Raw genomic sequence first — 22,242 nt, 5'->3', positions numbered from 1 at the left:
CTGCCACAAGAAAGTAGTAATGCTAAAAACAACCACGGCTTTATAAGTAACATCCTTAGCCACAAACCAAAGTGCCATTTTTACATGAATTCAGTGTGGAGAAGATGTTCGCTTTGTCTACATACAGATTTTTCAATCACAAATAACAACGTGAAGAGTATCATCTTTGAGTATTCAAGAATACTGTCACTTCTCTTCAGAACATTTCAGGCATATATATTAAATCAGATATGATAAGCTGTGTTATCAAAATGTTGATACTTAATATAATGAATGTTTGAATCATTCTTTTACATAAAAATATAACTTGAAGTACCAAATTGGAAGCCAATGTAAATGCTGAGCCAAGGGATAATTTTATTTATTTATTTATTTAGTCTGGAGCGTTTGGAAATAAAACTTTAAAACCAAATCTTATTTTCTTTAATGTAAGCCTTTAGGTGTCTGATTGTATATTGTGTGGAAAGGCTTATGATGTAAACATTCAAGAGTCAGTGCATTTACCTTTGGGTCCTTATCATCTTACTTCCCTTCTTCTCAGTTCAAATTCACTTTGAAAACGTTTTAAGTGCTGTTATTACTTTTAAGATTTCTTTTATTTGATACTCAGCATATTTTTCAATGCTACTTCATTTTTCAATTGGCTTTTCCTCCTGTTTCCAGGAGGAAAAGCCAATTTTCTGAACCCTGTGCAGAAGAGTTATAAATAACTGTTTGAAAAGTACAAGGCAACAGTCTTTTTGTGCTTAAACTGCTATGAAGTTGCGAAAATTACACCTATGAAAGTCCTATGTGCACCAAAATTTTTCACTTTCTGTGACCTTTTGATAGGTGATGCTTCCCTTTATTGTGAGAGGAATCAAGGTCTCAAGTTGACTTGAGGCTTAAATGTCAGTTTTTAGGTTTCATAAAGTGTAATTGTATTGTGGAAAGAGACAAGTAGCAGTGTGGGATGATCTGGGAGTTACTATCAAAACGTTTTACTTCATTTGATCATATATGTAGCATTTAGAAATAAAGAATTAAAATCATGGCTTACTGCAGAAAGGAAGCAAAGGTAAATGAATTAAATAATGCTTACTAATTTAAAAAATTTAAAAGAACTAGTTATTTTCGTACTCCAAGTTATAACATGGACAACAGAGAAACTGGCACTTCTTTCACTATCAAGTCTAGGGCTGGGTTTTGAATTCCTGTTAATATAGCACTGATGAATTAATGTAGGGGGCCCTTTATATAGCAACTCCAAAAATATCTACATCATTATAAATGAAACAAACAAACTGCTCTGGTCACCTTGGGAAGCGAATGCCACATATTTTATAGATGAAGTGAGACTCAACTGTCAGACAATCCCAAATGACAGATCATTCCATCATTCCATGAAACGCCTTGTCCATCTGGTCATCGTAAAGGTTTAAAGGAGTCAAAAAGAACAACAACTCAATTCTAGACACTGGGTCCTGGAAACAGAAGTGATCTCCTGGAAAAATCAAAGAAAAAACCTTTCCTCCCCCATCCCGCCCTCCGCCCACCCCCAACCCCCCTTCCCCATAACATTCTGCATCTCCAGGATCTGAGGTGTTAACCCATCCCCACTCCTACTGCATGGTCTCTGGGGCGCCTCCTTTTCTGTAAGGGTTGTTAAAGTCATTGGAGCATCTCAGGAAGCAACCAGGAAGAAGCCCTCTGGAAGCAGAGGAGCTGTGAGGGGCGGGAGGAGTTGGGGCCGTCCTTGCTTACGCCTCCTACGGGGTCCTGATCCGCACGCCGGGCCTCTGAAGCCCAAAGTACGCCCACAAAGGCCAAGCGCCCAGACTTCGCTGGGCCGGGGGAGAAGCAGGGCGGCTGCTCCCCGCTCCGAAGCAGGCAGCGGGCCAGACGGGGTAGAGGTGGGGGTGGGCGAGGAGGGGCGCTCACGTCACGTGCGCGCGCCGGGACCGCAATAAATGCCCGGGAGCTCGGGGGACCGGCGGAAGCGCTCGGCTCCTGGCTCTGCACACAGCGGACTCTCCGAGCGGGAGCGCGAAGTGGCCGCCAGCCTTGGCCTCCCAGCCCGGCTCCTGTCCCCGCCCCTTGCTCCTGCGGAAAGCGCTCGGGGGAGCTCTGGCGCTCACCGTGGCTTAGCCCGGAGGCTCCCTTTCGGCCCGAATTTCAGGCTCTAACTTTGGAGCGCGTCGCCTGCTGCAGGTCCTGACGGAGCCGCGGAGGCCCAGGCTCGCGGCCACCCTCTGATCAGCGCCCTCGTCGCTCCAGGACGCGCCGCGCCCCGATCGTTCCCGACCCGACTCGTGTGAGTGCGGTCGCGTGCACAGGCTGGGGCGGCTGTGGGAGGCCGGACGTGGTGCTCCGCTCCGCGCTCCTGCGGAACTTCACGCTGGAGAGGTAAGGGCATTCCTAAAACGCATCGCCGAGTCGTCAGGCTCCCACATTTTCCTACCTGCCTTTTTCTTCTAAAACCCGTCTTTTAAAAAAGGAAACAAACAAACAAACAACAGCAACAACAACAACAACAAAAAAAAAACCCAGAAAAACAAGAAACCAACTTGTAGAGAGTGAGCGGACACGGAGAGTGAGGGGGCTGCTTGCAAAGCTGCAGCGATGGAGATCTGCGGGCGCTTGTGCTTGCAAGAGACTGTGGGTTTCACCTTCCCCTCCTCCTGCCGCGCGCTTTCCGTTTGGGTTAAGTGAAGAGCGCGCCTGCGGCGTGTGGGAGGAAAGGCTGAAGTTGCTGGTGAACTATTAGCTTTATCGGGTGCCGGCCACAGGTTGGACACACACTTTCCAGGAAATGATTGAATTCTTCTTGCCCTGCGCCTGGTAAGAGGAGATTCCTCCCAGACCATTCTTTGGCATTAGTTTCATGGGCCTTCTAGATGAACCCGTGGATATATGTGTGAATGACATTATGTACTTGAAAACATTCACCTCAGTTTCTGCATGTTGTAGACATGTGTCTGACTGTCTGAGAGCCGGAGATGGGACACTGATATAGAATGATACCTTAGGACACAGAAACGTGGACCCCTAGATTGGTAGAAAACACTGTAGACAGCTAATACCCTTGCCAGACTGCATGCGGTATATAGCCATTTAAATAAAGCCTTTCAATTCAGAAACTGATTTCAAGGTTGGACTCTTCGGGCTAATTTTTCCATTTATTTTCGCCTCATGCATGTTATCTTGGTACATATAATTGTTTATTTTGTGCAAATAATGCATTGTGAAAAATCCGCTAGAGAAAAATGGATTGGAGGTATTTATTCTGAAAAAATGCATGTCCTTTCGTTGACATTATATAAACAGATCAAACTGGCACACTTCCTTTGCAACTTATTTTACTTTTGTTATTAGAAAATTAATATCTGCCTCGATGTTCACCTTAATCACACCACATGTCGTTATAGCCAAAAGGAGAGGAAGAACCTGTCTTGGAGATTTTCCTGGGGAAATCCTGAGATCATTCATTATGAAGTGTACCGCGCAGGAGTGGCTCAGAGTAACCACAGTGCTATTCATGGCTAGAGCAATTCCAGCCATGGTAGTTCCTAATGCTACTTTATTGGAGAAACTTTTGGAAAAGTACATGGATGAGGATGGTGAGTGGTGGATGGCCAAGCAGAGAGGGAAAAGGGCCATCACGGACAATGACATGCAGAGTATCTTGGACCTTCATAATAAATTACGAAGTCAGGTGTATCCAACAGCGTCTAATATGCAGTATATGGTAAGGACATTTTTCAAATGGTATGTACAAAAAATGTTTATTAATGCTTTTGGTCTTCCTGGTTAAATTCCCTCATGCTATTATTTAATCATTACCATTTGTCCTGTATGAAATTAGGAAAAAAAAAAAAAGAGGCAGACTTTCTTGGGGACTATCTTCATCTGCATATTCTTTTATTAGTGTTCCCTTTATTCTAAGAGCTCTTTGAATTTCAGAGTAGAACTAAATATCTTCAGATGCAATGTTCCTACTAAAATCTCTAAATTCTACCCTTACCAGGAAGACTCCTATACTGAAAATGCTGAACAGCTCATGCATTTGCTTTTAAGTGACTTAGTAGAACACTTGCTTCCTAATTCCTAAACGATGGACCTTAAGAATGGTGGATCTGAAAAATCAGGGACCAATAACTTAAAGCAATTTTCTGGATTATTGATAACTCTCCAATGGGTCCTTGCTTCTTACCAATATGTAAATGACCCATTGTAAAGGGTATGTTTCCGTGGTTCTTTATGGGAAGCAGTGCTTTGGCAATTACTTTTTTTTTGTGGGTTTATTTGTGCACTTTGACAAGTGAAAACAAGCCTGGACAAATATTTTTTTTTTAAATGTGGTTTATCCATATTAATGTTGTATTTATTTTTAGAGTAAAACAGCAAGTTTGGGGAACAAACTTACATTATTATTATTATTATTTTTTTTTTTTAGAAAGGTGGAGAGGGGCCAAAGGAGAGGGAGTGAGAGAATCTTAAGTGAGCTCCTTGCCCAGAGTGGAGCTGTACATGGGGCTCGATCTCACGACTCTGAGATTATGACCAGAGTGGAAATCAAGAGTGGGACGCTTAATTGACTGAGCCACCCAGGCAACCCACAAACTTACTTTTTAAAGGCTATTGGGATATTACTTATTAATGAATGTATTACTTTATATCTCAAATATGTAAAACATTTTCAAATATCTATTATACTAAAATTAGGAATGTACTAGCAAAACTGGTAAGTAATTATTGGTGATAGCAATGCTTATACAGTGAAAATTGGGAATTACATTTGTCCTTTGGATACATTGTAGGGTATAATTAATTTTAATGCATTCTAGTTTTCTTCTTTCTTCATTTACATTAGTGCTGTTGAGTATTCTCTAGGCAACTTAAATGATATATGGAAGTTCTAAGTTCACATTACCCATTACAAAATGGGTAGCATATTATTTTAGCATATTATAGCATATTATTTTAACTTTATAGCATATTATTTTAACTTTCATTAGGGAAAAAAAAATTACCCTGAAGAAAATAGGTAGCACTCAATAGAACTCATCAGAGGTTAAGAATCAGGGCCTGACAATCAGGTGGTCTGGGTTTCAATTCCGGCACTGATACCCACAAGCTGTGTGACTTCGAGCAAATTAATTTCTTTCTACTTCTGTTCCCTCATGTCTAGCATGTGTACTCACTGCAGAGGGTTGTTGTGGGGATTGAATGAGATAACCTATAAAATTTAGCTCATCAGGTATGTTGTAAGGTCTCAGTAAATGTGACTATGACTGAGAGTTAATTTTATGTCTCCCCATAGTGTTTAAATAAAATACCTGAGGAAATCGTTAGCTCTTTTAAAAATTCTGTGCGGGCCATGACATCTGAAATGTCTCACATTTCAGCTTTTTGCATATTTTAAAGCGTTTGTCCAAAGTAAAATATTCTATGACTTCTTCATTTGTAAGCTTTAGAACAGCAAGAGCCAATTATGGAGCCTTTCCAAGTAGGCCACTTTATGCTTATTCCATGTGGATAGGCATTCCATTGCTTTATTTAAAATAAGGAAGAACTTGGGAGTTTGAACCCACAAAAAGAAACCTGAGAATATTTGTGTGTGTTTTAAGTAATATGGAAATAATGGAAGAACAGTTCTGTGATTCGTTTTTATGTCTGACTTCCAAAGAAAATAACTGCCTATTGTATGATGTCTAGTCTGGGGTGTTTATAGGAGTTTCTTTTTAGTTTCACTGGTTTCATTCTATCCTTGAAATGTAGATTTAGAAACCAGCCAGGGTTTATGTTGTGTTGCCCTTAGATACTATTAGCACTGGAACTGTGTCTTGGCCATTAATCGGCCGCAAAGAACTTCATTGCCCAGCTGTACTGGAACACATTTTCTAGAATACACATTTAAGGGGAAAGCCTAAAAAATAATACTATTTTATGTGAAATATAGTTGACTTATGTATTGCATAGTAATAGAAGTACAGATGTTGATCAACCTTGTGAAAATGTTATTTATTCACATAATTATTTGAAAGTGTACTTATTCTGAGAAAGCAAAATTAAAATTTGGCTTCAAGAGTTATTTCCTGTAAAGTCTGCCATAACCTAGAGTGCCACTACTTTGTCTGCTTGTATGCTAGATGTCAGATCACATTAAAAATGTGAACAGCCAGTAACCTTATTTACGCTTGGAGTTCATGTTAGTGTACTTGTTGTACTTGAACCTATAGCAGTCAAACCACATCCACATTTACTAATATCACATTCCTATCCCTACTCTTTTTTTTTTTTTTTTTAAGATTTTATTTATTTATTTGACAGACAGAGACCACAGTAGGCAGAGCAGCAGGCAGAGATAGAGGGAAGCAGCCTCCCTGCTGAGCAGGGAGCCCAATGTGGGGTTTGGTCCCAGGACCCTGGGATCATGACCAGAGCCGAAGGCAGAGGTTTTAACCCACTAAGCCACCCAGGCACCCCTCTATCCCTATCTTATCCTCATTTAACTACTAGAGTTAAAAATTGACTCTGGAATGCCGCATCTTCCCTTGAAGAACTTATAGGTTGATTGAGAAGAAAGAATAGACACATTCGAAAATGTTAGAGTAAACAAGGGCATAAAATCTCTGCTGAGGTGTGTGAATAATGTCAAGGGAGTGCAGAATAATGGAATATTCTTAATGGTGAGAGTTAATCGGTGGGAAAAGTGGGGTTTATGGTGTTCCTGGAAGGTGGTCAGGATCCTGAATTGGAGGACATAGCTCACCTAGAGGAAGAGAGACAGGCAGGTGGTGTTTCCATGGAACCTTCTAGAAGAGTAGGTTAAGGAAAGCACAGACCTGGAGCAGAATCAGGAAGGGGAGAAATGAGTTATTCGTTATTGAAACCAGTGATGCTTGGACAGGCTCCCTAGTTGCCTTTCTTTTTGAAAAGCTCATAAATGAAAAAGTCCTACAAGTTTTTACTTCAGACAAGCACATTAAAGAGAGAGGTTACCCACTTTTACTTCTGGATAAGCTGAGAAACTAGAGCTCTAACATTACCAAAGGAAACTGTTGCTGGAAGAGGCAATGGATTTTTAAAGGAAAAAACACTAGCTTTGGCCCTCCATAGCAGCAGGTTCACATTTGCCTGTGCCGCTTACTGGTATGTGACCTCTGACAGTTAGCAACCCTTCAGGGCACTGCTTTTCTCAGTGGTAAAATTGGGTAAAGAATAAAACCACAAGCCGAAAGGAGATAAGACATTTGATATTGTTGCACATATGCTCTTTTTTCAGGCCTTTCCTTTCCATGGGCTTTTCATCTTATTGTTTTGTTGTTTTATTTTTCTGGTCATTTCATCAATGCGATCTTTTTCCAGCTCATCTTGTAAGACTTTGTTTCTTAGGTTTTTCCTTTTGGCCTTCTCCCTTGCTATAAGATATTCTTTACTCCTTTGACTGTAAATACCATCTGTGTATTGATGGTATATCGTCCATACCTAGTCTGTATCTCCATGTAACTGTCATCTCTTTGAGCTTCATTTTCATATTTCCAAATGACTACTGGGTCATCTCTGTGTGATATTACTGCACAGTTATTTCAGCCTTAAGACGTCTGAAAAGAAAATGAATGCCTTACCTGTTTCCCTCTACCCTTGCCTGGGATCCTACTTCTTTTCCTGGATTCTTAGTGGATCTCATCAGCATCAGCTCAGTTTTCTGTAAGCAACGCAAAACAAAACAAAATATCCCACAGAATAGAAAACTGGTCCCATCTGCCCAGCCCTTGCCATACTGTCATTCTTTCTTCCCGCTTTCACATAACATGCACGCAAACATAAATACACAGCTACGTGCCGAATGCTGTAGATTCTGTCTCGGAAATGTCTTTTGAGTTCATCTCTTCCAATTCATCCTAACCTTATCTTGTTATCTTACCTCAAGATTGGTACCACAGCTTCTCACCCAACAGATTATACCAGTCTGTTCCTACTTTATTTTTTACTTTAGTACACCTTCCTCGTTGTTACTAAATCTTGTCTTTTTCTTCAAACAAATCTGTGGTGGTTACTCAGCTGTTCAAAACTTCTGTTAACTTCTGGATGCTCTCAAGTTGAAGCCCACTTTGATTAATGTATAATTAAGGAGACACATCTTGTCAATTCTGCCTATGGCCCTCAACTCCGTTGTGTATATCCCGATCTGTGTTCACATCGAACTATTTTCACTGTTCTTAAAGGTGGTTGTGCTTCCTCGCGTCTCTTTGCTCATCAGTTTCGTCTCTGCCCTGAATGTCTGTGCTTCTTGTCTCCTCCACATAATCTCTTATTCAAGACTAAGCTTAAATGTTGTCTTTCTGCAAAATTTTCTCTGGTGCACCCAACCCTCTGTCCTATTACTTATGTGTTCTTAAAGTATTTTATCCAAACCTATTGAAAGTATAACAGTTTTGGTGCAATTAAATAGTTACATATCTGTTTTCCCTTCCAAGACTTTAAATTTCTGGAAGGGTAAACATCCTACCTTATTAATGTTTATAACCCTGTGCCTGATGCATAGAAGTGCTCAGTAAATATTAATTGATTGAATATTGTTGGTGGTTCAACAAATCTGTTGAATGAAAGGATGGGTGGAAAATAGAGGAGATTATATATGAGATAAATGTGAGGACAGGACAGGTAAGAGAGAGGAGTTAAAATAATAAAAGTTCTGGAAGGTAGGATATCAGTAACACTGGAGATACTGACACAGAAATTGGAAATGCTAGAGATGAAGGAATGAATGTTTCAAAAAATTCAATATTTAAAATATTGGTAGTACATCAAAAATTATCCTGTAATGTGGAGCTACTGAGATAATAATAAATGTATTCAAATGGAATTCAAATACTAAAATGAGTTAATGGATATTTACCTCTTGCTACAAATGTTTAACATAGAGCCTCTAAAACACTATAGAGTGACTGATCCCAGGTGGTTCACTATGATGCAAAGTGTACCTAAGTCTAGAATGCGCTTTAGCAGCCAGACTACTTTACTGAAAAAAAGAACACAGGGGTCAATTATATAAGCCATTTTCTGGTATTACAGCTATTTCCATGTCTTTTAAGGAACTGTTGACAGACAGTCTGCTGGGCGGGTTGATAGCTGTGGCTGCTTGTTCTCACCTCACATAGAGGCAAAACTATTGGCAGAACCTTGGCATAGCACTTTTCCAAATGTAGAACAAAGTACATCTGGATACCTCTGCTTTTGGTAGGAAACTGGAGGCCCTGAGCCAAACAACCAGTGGTACTTTTGGTCCATGGTGCATGTTGTAATAACTTGGTTCCAGTTTGTCACTTAGATTTTTTCTAAGGTCATGTTTAACATGGGAAGTCAAGGTGTTATTGATCTTGTTTTTTCCTGTACTTCTTTATAGCAGATAATCCTAGAAACAACGTGAGACAACCTAGTTTGCTAAACAGGGTGAAGCTAGTCTGGGTTCTGCCCTATTTCTGTCTAGCCTAAATCCAGACCTGAAAGAGCGATCTTTGTCTTATGGGTTGCTCTGTTTACTCTCATTAATCTATATTTTCTGACATTATTTGCCACCTTTTACATATATCCAGAATAAATGCAGGTGATGAAATGATGACATCATAACTCATTTACATTTTTTATCTTGTTAAAAGTGACAGGAATTCACATCAACTAAGGTTTTGTTACAAGTCTTAATTCCAAAAGCAATTGTTCTCCCTGTGTATGTTGGTGCCTACTTGGTAATTTTCAAAAATTAAACATTTTCATCTTTTATTGATATACAATATAATATTTAGTTAAAGGTACATGAAATATTTCTTGATTCAAAGAATATTATCATTATTTGTTATTAAGGCTTTTATTCTGTATTTAAAATAGCTTCTTTAATTTTCCTAAAGCATTTTATCTTAACAGTATTGTTTAGATATAATGAAGTTATATATGGTTCTCGGTATCTTGGTCAACACAATTAAAAACATCTCAAAACCATAATTTAAATAAATGGTTATTGTTTTTTAAAGACAATGGAACTTACAATTAATGTATTTTTTCAGAAGTTGCATTGTAAATCGCCATACCCATAGGAAGAAAGCGACGTAACAGTCCAGTTTTATATAATCTAGTTATTACCCTGAAGTTTGGGGAGATTAAAGATACCTCCTTAAATGTAAACAGCAAATCTAGGTTCTTAGAAAGGAAAGAGGAGAGAAGTAATTTAAGAAGAACGGAGCACTCAAAGCCAGAAAATGCCACAAGACTTTGAAGTTGTTATTGTTATCTGCTCCTCCATTCAGCAGGTATTAGAGGTTTACTACATGGTAGGTACCACTAGGACCCAGAAGTAAACACAACAAACATTCTTTGTCTGGATTGGTGTGAAGATCCTAAATCACCATAATCAGCAAAGGGCCCTTATACCGAGGGAGGGTGGGAAGTAAGGTAGAAAATGAGATTAGAAATTTAACTGAGAAGGACAGATTTATTAGATCATTGTAGAAACTCACTTTCAGGGCCGCCTGGGTGGCTCAGTCAGTTAAGCGTCTGCCTTCAGCTCAGGTCATGATCTCCGGGTCCTGGGATCGATCCCCACATCAGGCTCCCTGCTCTATGGGGAGCCTGCTTCTCCCCCTCTCTCTGCTCGCTTCTCCCACTGTTTGTGCATTCTATCCCTCTGTCAAATAAATAAAGAAAATCTTGAAAAAAATAAAAAAAAAGAAACTCACTTTCAGTCTGAGTGGTAAGAAACCATTTGAACTGTGTGAACGGAGGAATAGTATGATTTTGTACTTCTACAGAATCACCTGGGTTTGCTGAGAACAGAAGTTAGGTGGTACGAGGTGGGGCAAAAGTGTGAGCAGGGAGGCAAAGCTATTGCAATAATCCATCTAACACTGACGGCTGGTAACCATGAAGGTGGTCAGAAGTGGCAAGAGTGTGAATACACACTAAAACCCCTTTGTAATCGTAACATCAATCTTGAAAATTTCAAGGAAGCCTATTGCAAGACTAATGAAATTGCTTCAGTGAGCCAGGCAGCCAGTAGTCTGGGAGTTTCTGCATTTGATGCAGGATGAAATCAATTCCTGGCTGCAGTTTTTTGAAAATGGATAGTGTTTCTATTCTAGTGTAATACCAATGGTGAAGACTCTGTGTCTTTCAACTTGTAGTGACTTCCTAAATGGTTATAGAGATCCCAGAAGTCATCCAGTTACTTGACACACATTTTTTTTTTTTTTTTTACTTTAAAAAAAAAACATATAATGTTATTATTTGTTTTAGGAGTAAAGGTCTGTGAATCATCAGTCCTACACAATTCACAGCACTCACCATAACACATACCCTCCCCAGTGTCCATCCCTCAGCCACCCTATCCCTCCCCCACCTCCCCTCTAGCAACGCTTAGTTTGTTTTGTGACATTAAGAGTCTCTTATGGTTTGTCTCCCTCTCTGGTTTCGTCTTGTTTCATTTTTCCCTCCCTTCCCCTATGATCCTCTTTCTTGTTTCTCGAATTCCTTATAACCTGATACCCATTTGCCAACCAAATTCCAAGAGATTAGAGGAGATGAAATCAACCTCTACCTCCTCACTTCCCAGAATAAGGATGCCTCCTGTTTTCCATATGGTTTTCTCTCTTCCAAAAAGCCAGTCCATTGTTTCACTCCCTCCATTAACAACAGAAGATGAGACCCTTGGCATGAGAAACAGAACAGTATAGTGCCTAGTTCTTGCCCAGTAAACACCAGTTTCTTTATCATGAGGTATATCATTAGGATTTTATTTTATTTTGGAGTTAACAGATTTTGGATATGGTGTATGGCTGTGTGGTTTTTGCCTGAGGAACTAGAAGTATTGGAGTTGTGGTATTTTTAAGATAGGGAAGAAGATCAACTCTTGGTAGAGAAAGCTGAGGCTCAATTTTGGACACATTAAACTTAAGATTTAGCTAAATATCCAAGTGAATTTGTCAAGTATGCAATTAGACAAGTGTGGTAGAGTCTAATCTGGAACATCAAATTAACATTTATCAGCATTTATGGTATTTAAAGGCATGAAGAGAGAGAAGATCATTGAGGAAGTGAGTATAGATAGAGATGTTTGAGAAGTGAGCCCTTAACACACTTTATGGTGTAGAGATAGAGAGGTGGGGAGAAACAGCAAAGAAAATTGAAAATTAGGGGGATAAAAATAACAACAGCAAAAAACCTAGGAGCATGATGTTCTAGAAGCTAAATGAACAGAGGCAGAAATGGTGGTCAGCTATGTTAGATGTTACTTATAAATAGATTAAGTGAAATGAAGAGTCTTGAATTTAACAATATGGAGGCCACATTGAAGAACTGACCATTTAGGTGAAGTCGTAGTGGTCCAAGGGTAGATGGGCAGAATGGGATGAAAATTGAGCATGTGTGTTCATTCACTCATTCATCAAATATGTGTTTCATTTTCTATGGGCCAGGTGGTATCTGCATTAACTCTTTTCTAACCAAAAATTTTCAACGTGGTTTTAGAAGACTTAACTCAATTAGGGAACATATCCCACATTTATAATAACAGTCAAGAGGAAAATGCAATTATTGAGTAATTATTGAGTAATTATTTTTTTATCTTTACTGAATGCCTTCATTAAAAACAAAATAACCATTTATAATGATTTATAATCATAATTGAATGATATTTGGTTCAAGAACATCCTTTGCTATTGTTTAGCTGTATCCTTTTATTTTCTTTTTAGGAGTTTATACAACCAACGATTATACATGATTTAAAATTTAAATTCTCATATTTTTAATGATTTTTGCTATTTCAGTTAAAGCCAAATATTTATAAAACTGACCTATATGTCTTATATGCTATTATGTACTATATATACATATATATATATATATAACATCTAGTTCATTGGAAGAAAAAGTACAAATTCAAGTGGTAATGAATTGTCTAGTTCAAGTATTACAGTATGTCTAAGTAACGCTTTCCTTATTTTCCTATATATCTGTTGCCTTCAGAATTTTAGGAAGTTACAAAAAAACTTTTATATTGATTAAACCGATTTGTTATTAATGAACTTGTGTTTGAGAAAACATTTAATTCAACAAGTCCTGGTAGAGTATTTTTGTGTCGGGCAATGTTCTTGATGCTGGAGAGTACATCATTGTATAAAAAGTTTAACAAATTATGAAAATATGCAGAATGAGATGATAAAGAAGAATAGAGTTGGAGCTAATCTTGTTGAGTAGTTGGGGATGCTTTTCTGAGTTGGTGGCTCATGACCTGAGAGCTAAGTTATAAGAAGGAATCAGCTAAAGAAAAATACAAAGATCTGGGCAGAAGGAATACTGGACACAATACTGGACACAAAAATACTGGACACAAGGAATACTTGGAGACACAAGTCTCCAAGTCAGAAATGAAGTGGGGATTTTCATGGGTCACAAAGAAGGCTAGTGTGACTGAACTTTATTCAGTAATGAGGGAAGTGTTAGAACATGAGGTAGACTTAGAAGCATGGGCCAGAAGTCCTTTTGGGTTATAGGTGAAGAGAAATTTGGTTTTTATCCTGAGTGAAGTGGAAATTCATTTGAAAATTTCTTGCAAGGGATTGCCCTGGCCCATTTCCATTTCAAAAATTATTCTGACTACATTATGGAGAGTGGTCTGAAGGAGAGCTAAGGCTGAAAACAGAGAGATAGTTGGGAAGCCAGTGTTATATTCTGGGTGTGAGAGGATGGTGACTGGGACCAGGATGATAGTGGTAAAGATGGAGAGAGGTGGGTGGCTCAAGGTATGGTTTGATGGCATTGCCAATGATTTGGTTAACAGCTTTAATGTGAAGTGTGAAGGATAAAGAGAAATCTGGGATGTTCATAGGTTTTGCTTAAGTACATTTGTGGAGAGCTGAAACATTTTCTAAGAGGAAGACAGGAATAGGTGAGGATGAAATCAGAAATTTCTTTTTGGCCCAGCTTCATTGTGATGCCAAATGTCATCTTCCCTTGGGTTTTGATGGTCACTGGGGAGGTGGAACTAGAGATAAGAATGTGGAAATTATGTAGATGTTATTAGGAAGCATTTTAACTGACCAAACAAAATCATCCAAGGAGATTTTTATGGACAAGAGTTGAAGGCCTTGTATTGAGCCTTGGGGTCCCACAATATGTAGGGGTTGAACAGAGGAGTAACTAACAAAGAAAGCTGAGAAAAAATGGTCAGCAAGACTGCAGGAAAAGACAGGATAGACTGTTATCTCAGAAGCCAGAAGAAAGTTCAGCAAGGGACAACTCAGTGTTTCAGGATTGCTGAGAGGCTGAGTAAAATGAAGAATAAAAGCCAACAATGGTTTTGTTAACATGGACGTTGTTGATGATCTTGATAAGATTAATTTCAATGCGGGGGGGTCTTACTGGAAGTCTTTCTGAACTGGGAAGAAGAGAACTGGAGGAGAGGTAGTAGAGAAGGTGGAGTTACCTCAGGTAACTCTTTAAGATGATGTTTCTATGAGGGAAATCAGAGAAAGGAAACTAGCTATTGCTAAAGGGGAATAGGGGCTTTTTTCCTTTTTTTTTTTTTTTTTTTCAGAATATGTTTGTAGGTTAATAAAAAAGTTGAGAAAGCACTTGGCAATGGGAGGGAGAAAATATAGCTACAATGTCATTTCATTTATTGTAATAGGAAATACTGAGGCTGTAGGTGCAGAAGCAGACAGTTTGGTGTATTCAATGAAGAAAAGAGAAGAGAATTTTCACGTGGATGCTTCCATTTTTTCCCCCAGTGAAATTATAAAGCAAAGCCATCAACAGAGATTGAGAGGGCAGGAATGAAGAGTGTGAGGAAAAGACATTATGAGCTGGTAATTTCAGACATACTGCATATAGATCCATGTAGAATCAAAGGTATGGGAGGTTTTGAGATGTTTTTGGCTCATTCGGTTCATAATGCTTTAAGTTTAAATATCCAATAGATACAGAGGAGGTTTACTATATAGTATGTCAAGGTGTTTCTAAAAAACATGGAGATTTAAAGTGTTGATTCCTGCTCTGACTTGCCATAGGTCACATCACTCTTTTCCAGCCACTTTGTGTGATGGCACCAGCTTGACCTGTGAAGACATTTGACTAGGCAGCTTCTGGAGATGAGACAGACATGATTAAAGGCATGTTAGTGGGGTTTGAGTTTTAAAGTATTCAGCTACTGTGTAATACTGATGAAGTACAGATACAGACCAAAAGTATGTTTGGGGGTCATATTGCCAACTGAATGCTAAATACAGATAATTGTATGGGAATTCCAAAAATTAAATTATGGGACCAATCCAAATATGTTACTTGGAATAGTGGGTTGCTAAAACTTACTGAAGCTAAGAACCTATAACGATGATCTGGTGAACCTTACTTTTTTTCTTTTAAGTAGTTCACATAATCAATAAGGTGTGGTTAAGTCAACTAACCTCCAGTTTATAGCAGCATATTTTCTGTATTGGCAGTTTATCCACCTCAGAAGCAAAATATGAATATGGACATAATCTATTTAGTAGGCCATGCTGCTTTATATTTTAAGTTTTTAATTAAAGAACATTTGGTGGTCTACATGCAGCGTTGGATAGGGCTGAAGTGAGCCATAAAGGATGGCGTGCACCCAGACTTGAATGGTGAAGGCACAGCCTGGTGAGGACTATTGCCTGGAAGTAGGGCTGTGTGATAGGGCACTGTCATTATCACAGTGAGGCAGAGGATTCAAAGGGGATGAATAGAGTTGGTGCTACAGACTTAAATTCACCTCACACCCTCGGACTTCCTGTTTGTGTCTCCCATTAGCAAAAATCCAGGGCCCAAGAGAGCCTGAAGTAAATTAGTATGTAGGATTGCGCCTTTTGAGACATAAATACTAGCGCTTAGGGACCAAGAATGGCTTTGTGGACACAAATGTTAAATATGGTATTCTTTCTCAGATTTTCAGATAAGGACTTTTGAAAACCGTATTTCTTAAAATCATCATCTTAGTCATTGTTTGTTTATTGAAGAAGAAGCAGCTAAAGACATTCCTAAAGGACACCTGAAAACCTGATTGCTGTCATTATTAAACTAGCTCTAGTTTCCTTAACAGCTAAGGAAGCTGGGAAACCATGTTTATGTTGCTCCTGTTGACTGCTGGGAAGCAGAGCAATTTATCATTCTTACAATAGGACTTCTTTTTTTTTTTTTTTTAAGATTTTATTTATTTATTCGACAGAGAGATAGCACAAGTAAGCAGAGCAGCATGCAGAGGGAGAGAGAGAAGCAGGCTCCCCGCTGAGCAGAGAGTCTGCTGCAGGGCTCAATCCCAGGACCCTGGGATCTTGACTCTAGCTAAAGGCAGACACTTAACTGACTGAGCCACCCAGGCACCCTGAAATAGGACTTCTTAGTGAAAAGTTAACACAGAATTCTCACTGTAAAAACAGTGAGCCCCTTACTATAGCAGTTTCATTAAAACTATGTAAACATAATCATTTAAATGTTTCTGGTGTTAGAGTTTGGTTTAAATTGAAGTTATGGTGCTAAATTATACGGTTTGGTTTCTATGTGTCCATCAACTTTTTCTTTTACTAAGAAGAAGTTGTTCATTTGTTAACCCATGTCTTCCTTTCTGAAAACTAGAAAAGCATCCCTAAGTACAATAAATAAAAGCAATAAATATTTCATTTACTTTCGAGGTGCCTGGGTGGCTCAGTCAGTTAAGGGTTCGCCTTTTGCTCATATGATGATCCCAGGGCTCTGGGATTCAGTCCCACATCAGGCTCCCTGCTCAGCAGGGAGTCTGCTTCTCCCTCCACCCCTCCCCCCTACCCATGAGCTCTCTCTTTCATATTTTCTCTTTCTCAAATAAATAAATAAATAAAATCTTAAAACAATAAGAAATATTTACTTTCCAAACCTGTTATATTGAAATAATTGAAATATAAAATATAAACTAATGCATAAGTAGATACTGTAGAGTGATTTATTATGAGAGCTTATCTTTCCTATCATGTATTTTTCTAGGGTTGACTATCTAAACTTTAAGAATTATAGATAAATTAAAACACAGGTGTTAACACTTATAAATTGGCCTAGTGTTATAAATGGAGACCTAAAGAGCTAACTAATAGGTGGTACTTTTTTAAAAAATAGATTTTATTTATTTTAGAGAGAGAAAGGGAAAGATGGAGGAGAAACAGACTCCCTGCTCAGCATGGGAATTGATCCCAGGACCCTGGGATCATGACCTGAACCAAAGGCAGGTGCTTTGCCAACTGAGCCACCCAAGCACCCCTGACTGATGGTACTTTTCAAGTTGCTAAAGGATTTCCTTAAATACTGAAGTCTCCTCAAACATCTAGAACATAGTCTTGAAGATTATTAACTACTCCTAATAAAAGCAAGGAAGGCATCATCACCTTGGATTAATCACTAAGTTAACACAAAGGTATCCCATTTCCAAATATAATCCAAGTTCAGCTTTTTAGAGGCTTGCCTTCTGTTTAGTAGAGGTACATTATGAATACCTGTCAATTTGAGTTTGCATCATACGTGTATGTTTGAGGCGGAAAACTTGGGTCCTGTATCTTAGGCTGCTTAACTGACTGAATCATCCAGGTTCCCCCAGAATCTGTGTTTTAAAAAAGATCTGGTGATTTACAAACTCTTTAAATTTTTTTTCTTAAGATTTTTATTTATTTATTTATTTCATAGGCAGAGATCAAAGTAGACAGAGAGGCAGGCAGAGAGAAAGGAGGAAGCAGGCTCCCCACTGAGCAGAGAGCCCGACGTAGGGCTCTATCCCAGGATCCTGAGACCATGACCTGAGCTGAAGGCAGAGGCTTTAACCCACTGAGCCACCCAGGCGCCCCACAAACTCTTTAAAATTTCTTAAAGTCTGCTGTTGAGGGTCCCTGTTGAATAAGGGTGGGATATAAGTGAGCTTCCTAAGTTATGACCAGACTTGGAAGGTCGTTGGCAGTGAGATGAGATCAATCAGTAGACATTTCTACATAAGGATGGTGTTGATTTAGCGGCTCTGATGTCTCACAAGGAAAATCTTCCCAACATCATGCATTCAACGTATCTATTGAATATTGAAACTGTGAGTTTATTGAAATCATCTTGTGTGTTTATCCACACATTAAATTTCAAAAATATTTCAGTTTTAAGGAAATGAAGAGACAATTCCCTAAATTGCAGGTTGCTAATTTTTTAAGGTTTTAAGGCCTTGTTTTAAAGTGTTTTAAGTAGAATACTGCCCCATCTGTCTCATATCTCTATAACTTCCAGGACACTCTCAGAAGTGCATTGCCCAGAGGCTAATGCTACTTTCTCAGTACCTGGCCTCTGTGCATAGTAACACAGGTGTTCCCTTTGAAATCTGAGCCTTGTACATTTTCCCTGTCACTACAAAGTCTTTTCAGGACAGGTGAAGCACAGTAGTTAAACACCTGAGGTAATTTCCAAGTTGTAAGGAATGTGTTACTGCAGATTTCCATAGTGCTTTTTATACCAGGTGACTTTATCACAAAAAACATCATACATTCTTTCAACATTGATCGACTTGCTTATTATTTATTTCACTGATGTCAGTTTCTTCATTGTAATTCTGAATAATACCACCAACAGGGAGCAGAGAAGGTGGCTTAAAAAATGTATGATGAAGCATTATATTTGGAATTTAAATCTAAAATATCATGAACTGTCAAAAGTGTGACTTGCATAGAATAACAGATTCTGTTTTGAAGGTCAGCTTATTGCTATGGAGAGGATCATGTTGACAACTTATCCTGTCAGACTTTTGGATTGCACGTTCTGATTCAAATAGGAGGACACAGCAGTGATGTGGGGAAGGATTTAGTTTTGACACATGATGGATAATTTATAAACCTGTCTTTCCAGAAATGAAAGCACAGCAAGAATTATCTTTTATACATGGTATTTAGAAAGACATAATTCTTTATGTCTTCGGTTTTCTTCAACAACTTCTACATTCATAAGCTGGCTAAAAATCCTTGTTCCTTTTAGCTGTGCATAAAAGTTACATGTATGTTACATGTACATTAAATTTTAGAAGTCCATAAAACTATATCAGTTTTACAAAAATGTGTTAGCTGGCTGAAAATTCCCTTTCCTTTTGGGGGTGCAGAAAAATTACATGTAGAAGTCTATGTCTTATTTCAAATGTTTTATCATTGTGTTTTTGGGATTAAGCTGAAAGGAGCCTGGTTTTAATTTCTTACGGAGAATATACCCTTATCATATTCAATTAAGTTTCAGTTTATCTGTTTTGGATAATATTAAAGCTTTCTTTAATAGAGATGATTCGGAAATAATTGAGCTCTTCTCTAGACTCATAATTGGAAGATCTGAAACCTTTTTGATTTTGCAATCTTCTAAGTCACAGTACAGCTTTAATTCTTTTTTTAATTTAATTGTGTTGGTATACAATGTTATATTAGTTTCAGGTGCACAACAGCCTTTTGACAATTCTATGTTAGGCAGTGCTTAGGATATAAGTATAGTTACCCTGTTTTACTGCACAATGTTATTTGGTTTTATTAAGTGCATTCTGTATGCTGTACTTTTCATCTCTGTAACTTACTTATTTATAACTGGAAGTTTGTATCTTAATCCTTTCAGCTATTTTGCCCATCCCTCTGCCCCACCTTCTTTCCCTCTGGTAACTACTAGTTTGTTCTCTGCCTTTCAGTCTGTTTCTGTTTGTTTAGGTTCCACATATACATGAAATTTTATGGTACTTTTCTTTGTTTGGGTTATTTCACTTAGCATAATTATCCATGTTATTGCAAATGAAAAGATCTCATTCTTTTTTATGGCTGAGTAATATTGCATTGTAGCATTGAAACATATCTTCTTTATTCATTTATTGATAGACATTTGGATTGTTTCCATACCTTGAATATTGTAAATAATGCTGCAGTGAACATAGGGGTAGATATATCTTTTTGAATTCATGCTTTTGTTTTCTTTGGCTAACTACTCAGTAGTGGAATTACTGGATTATATGGTATTTCTGTTTTTATTTTTTTGAGGAAACTCATTATTGCTTTTCACAGTGGTTGCACCAATTTGTATTCCCACCGACAGTGCAGGAGGTTCCTCCTTTTCCACGTCCTCTCCAATATTTGTTATTTCTTTTCTTTTCATTTCTTTTTTTTTTTTTTTTTTTTTTGTGCTAACCATTCTGATTGGTGTGAGTGATATCTCATTGTTGTTTCAATATGCATTCCCTGATGATTAGTGATGTTGAACATTTTTTCATATTTCTTCTGCCATCTGTATGTCTTCTTTGGAAAAAGGCGTATTCAAGTCCTCCGCCCATCTTTTAATCACAAAACAGCAGTGTAAGTGCAAAATAATAGGCTTTTAAAGCTGAAAGAAATTGAAGAGACTTATTCTATCTTCCTATTGTTACAGATAAGGAAACAGAAACCAAGCTTAACATCATCAAGAGACAAATTTGGAAGTTCATAATTTAAATAAGAAAGAAAACTCTTCCAGGGTGTATCATGTATTTTAATTACCCATTGAAGTACTTGGAGCAAATGCAAGCTTATTTTTAGTCTGTCTATGTAAGAAAATGAGAGGAAAATTTATGACTAATGACCTTGTTTACATATGGCCAAAAGAACTAGGGAAAGGGTGTTTTCATTCCCACTGAAAGTTATCATGCTGGGCGCCTGGGTGGCTCAGTTAAGTCTGTTTTCTGCCTTTGCCTCTGCCTTTGGCTCGGGTCATGATCTCAGGGTCGTGGGATCGAGTCCCGCATTGGGCTCTTTGCTCAGCAGGGAGGCTGCTTCCTTTTCTCTCTCTCTCTCTCTCTCTACCTGCCTCTCTGCCTACTTGTGATCTCTCTCTATGTCAAATAAATAAATAAAATCTTTAAAAAAAACGAAAATTATCATGCTATTATTATTTCTGACAGCCATTGACTGCTCATGACTGAGGTAGGTTTGTAGATATAAGGGTGGTATTTCAGGTTAGGTGTGGACATATATATACGTCTCAAAACAAGAATGTTTGTGAAATTCCTTTTGTCAAAATTTATTGCAAATGCTAAGATAATTTTTAAAAATAATTTCATCATGCTATTTCTAGTTTTTAATGGTAGGAAGTAGACCAGAGCTCTAGTCTAGACTGGACTTTCAACACATTTGCCTTTTCAGATTACTGTGTTTTCATAATATTGTTACTTTGCCAGAAAGCAATAGAGATTTTAAAAAGTCCATATTAAATCGCAAATTGTATCATGGACTGATATTTATCATTTGATTAGTTTACCTAATAGTATGGTAGTCAAAGACCTATTTTGTCTTTTGCATTCATCTTGGAAATCCATTAAAACTGTGTCAATTTTGCAAAAACGTATAATGAGTTAGTACATTATTCCTATATATTAAGATATTCTTTCCACTTGTTAGGTAATTACAACATTAATTATATTTTCCAGTTGTTCTGGAAAAAGTTTATCTTCTCTATTTAAAGACATTTTTCTCAGCATGTCTTTGAAAAGACCTATTGTAGTTTTATCCGCTTAGGTAGACTTGTAAAATGTTAGAAAATCTTAGAAACCTATTTCTTCCTACTTAGAGTGATATTTAATAATTGTCTCTTTTTAAGGGCTTAGTCTCTTTTTAAGGGCTTAGTTGGGTGGTTCATACTTGGATCTCTCACATGTTTGTTTTCAGTGACCTGGACTTGCAAACTGACAGCCTCATACCTGCGCTAGGAAAACCAAACAACTGAAATTCCTTTCGCTCTCTGTGTGTATAGTAGGGCAAAGGGAGAGGGAAAGAGAAATCCAAGGAGACTCCACGCTAAATGTAGAGCCGGGGGCTGGATCTCACAACTCTGAGAGCAGGACCAGAGATTACCACCCTCACCAAGAGTTGAATGTTTAACTGCCTATTCCGTCTAGGTGCCCCAAAGTGTGTGTCTTAAAAGAGAAAGAATTGACTGAATAGAAGCTGTATTTCCTCTTAGTCTGAGAAGTCTCACAGTGTCCTTCTATGTATTAGAAGGTAGTTATATACACTGGCTAATTGACTATAATAATTTTTAAAAAGGGGGGGGGGAGTTACTATCCAGCTCAAATTGAAGGGAAGGGGGAGGGAGTTCAACTCCACCTTTGTGGGGAAGATTGTTTTAAAATCACCACAATGGCTTCAAGCCATTATTTAATTTATTTATTATTATTTTTAAAATTTTTTGGTGCTTCTTTTTTTCCTA

General features: G+C 38.1%; 1 protein-coding gene across 1 annotated transcript in view; it reads left to right on the top strand.

The window, feature by feature from the left end:
- Positions 1-1,753: 1,753 nt before the first annotated feature.
- Positions 1,754-22,242, top strand: part of CRISPLD1 (cysteine rich secretory protein LCCL domain containing 1) — a 42,384-nt gene continuing 21,895 nt past the window's right edge. The window contains exons 1-2 of the mRNA XM_059166186.1: positions 1,754-2,385; positions 3,408-3,727. Coding sequence (XP_059022169.1) covers positions 3,470-3,727 — 258 coding nt within the window. The 5' untranslated portion in view covers positions 1,754-2,385; positions 3,408-3,469. The remainder of the gene's footprint in view (positions 2,386-3,407; positions 3,728-22,242) is intronic.

This window comes from Mustela lutreola, chromosome 3, assembly GCF_030435805.1.
Source record: "Mustela lutreola isolate mMusLut2 chromosome 3, mMusLut2.pri, whole genome shotgun sequence".
Classification (NCBI taxonomy): domain Eukaryota; kingdom Metazoa; phylum Chordata; class Mammalia; order Carnivora; family Mustelidae; genus Mustela; species Mustela lutreola.
The sequence above is the reverse complement of the archived record's forward strand: the minus strand, read 5'-3'. Positions and strand labels throughout refer to the sequence as shown.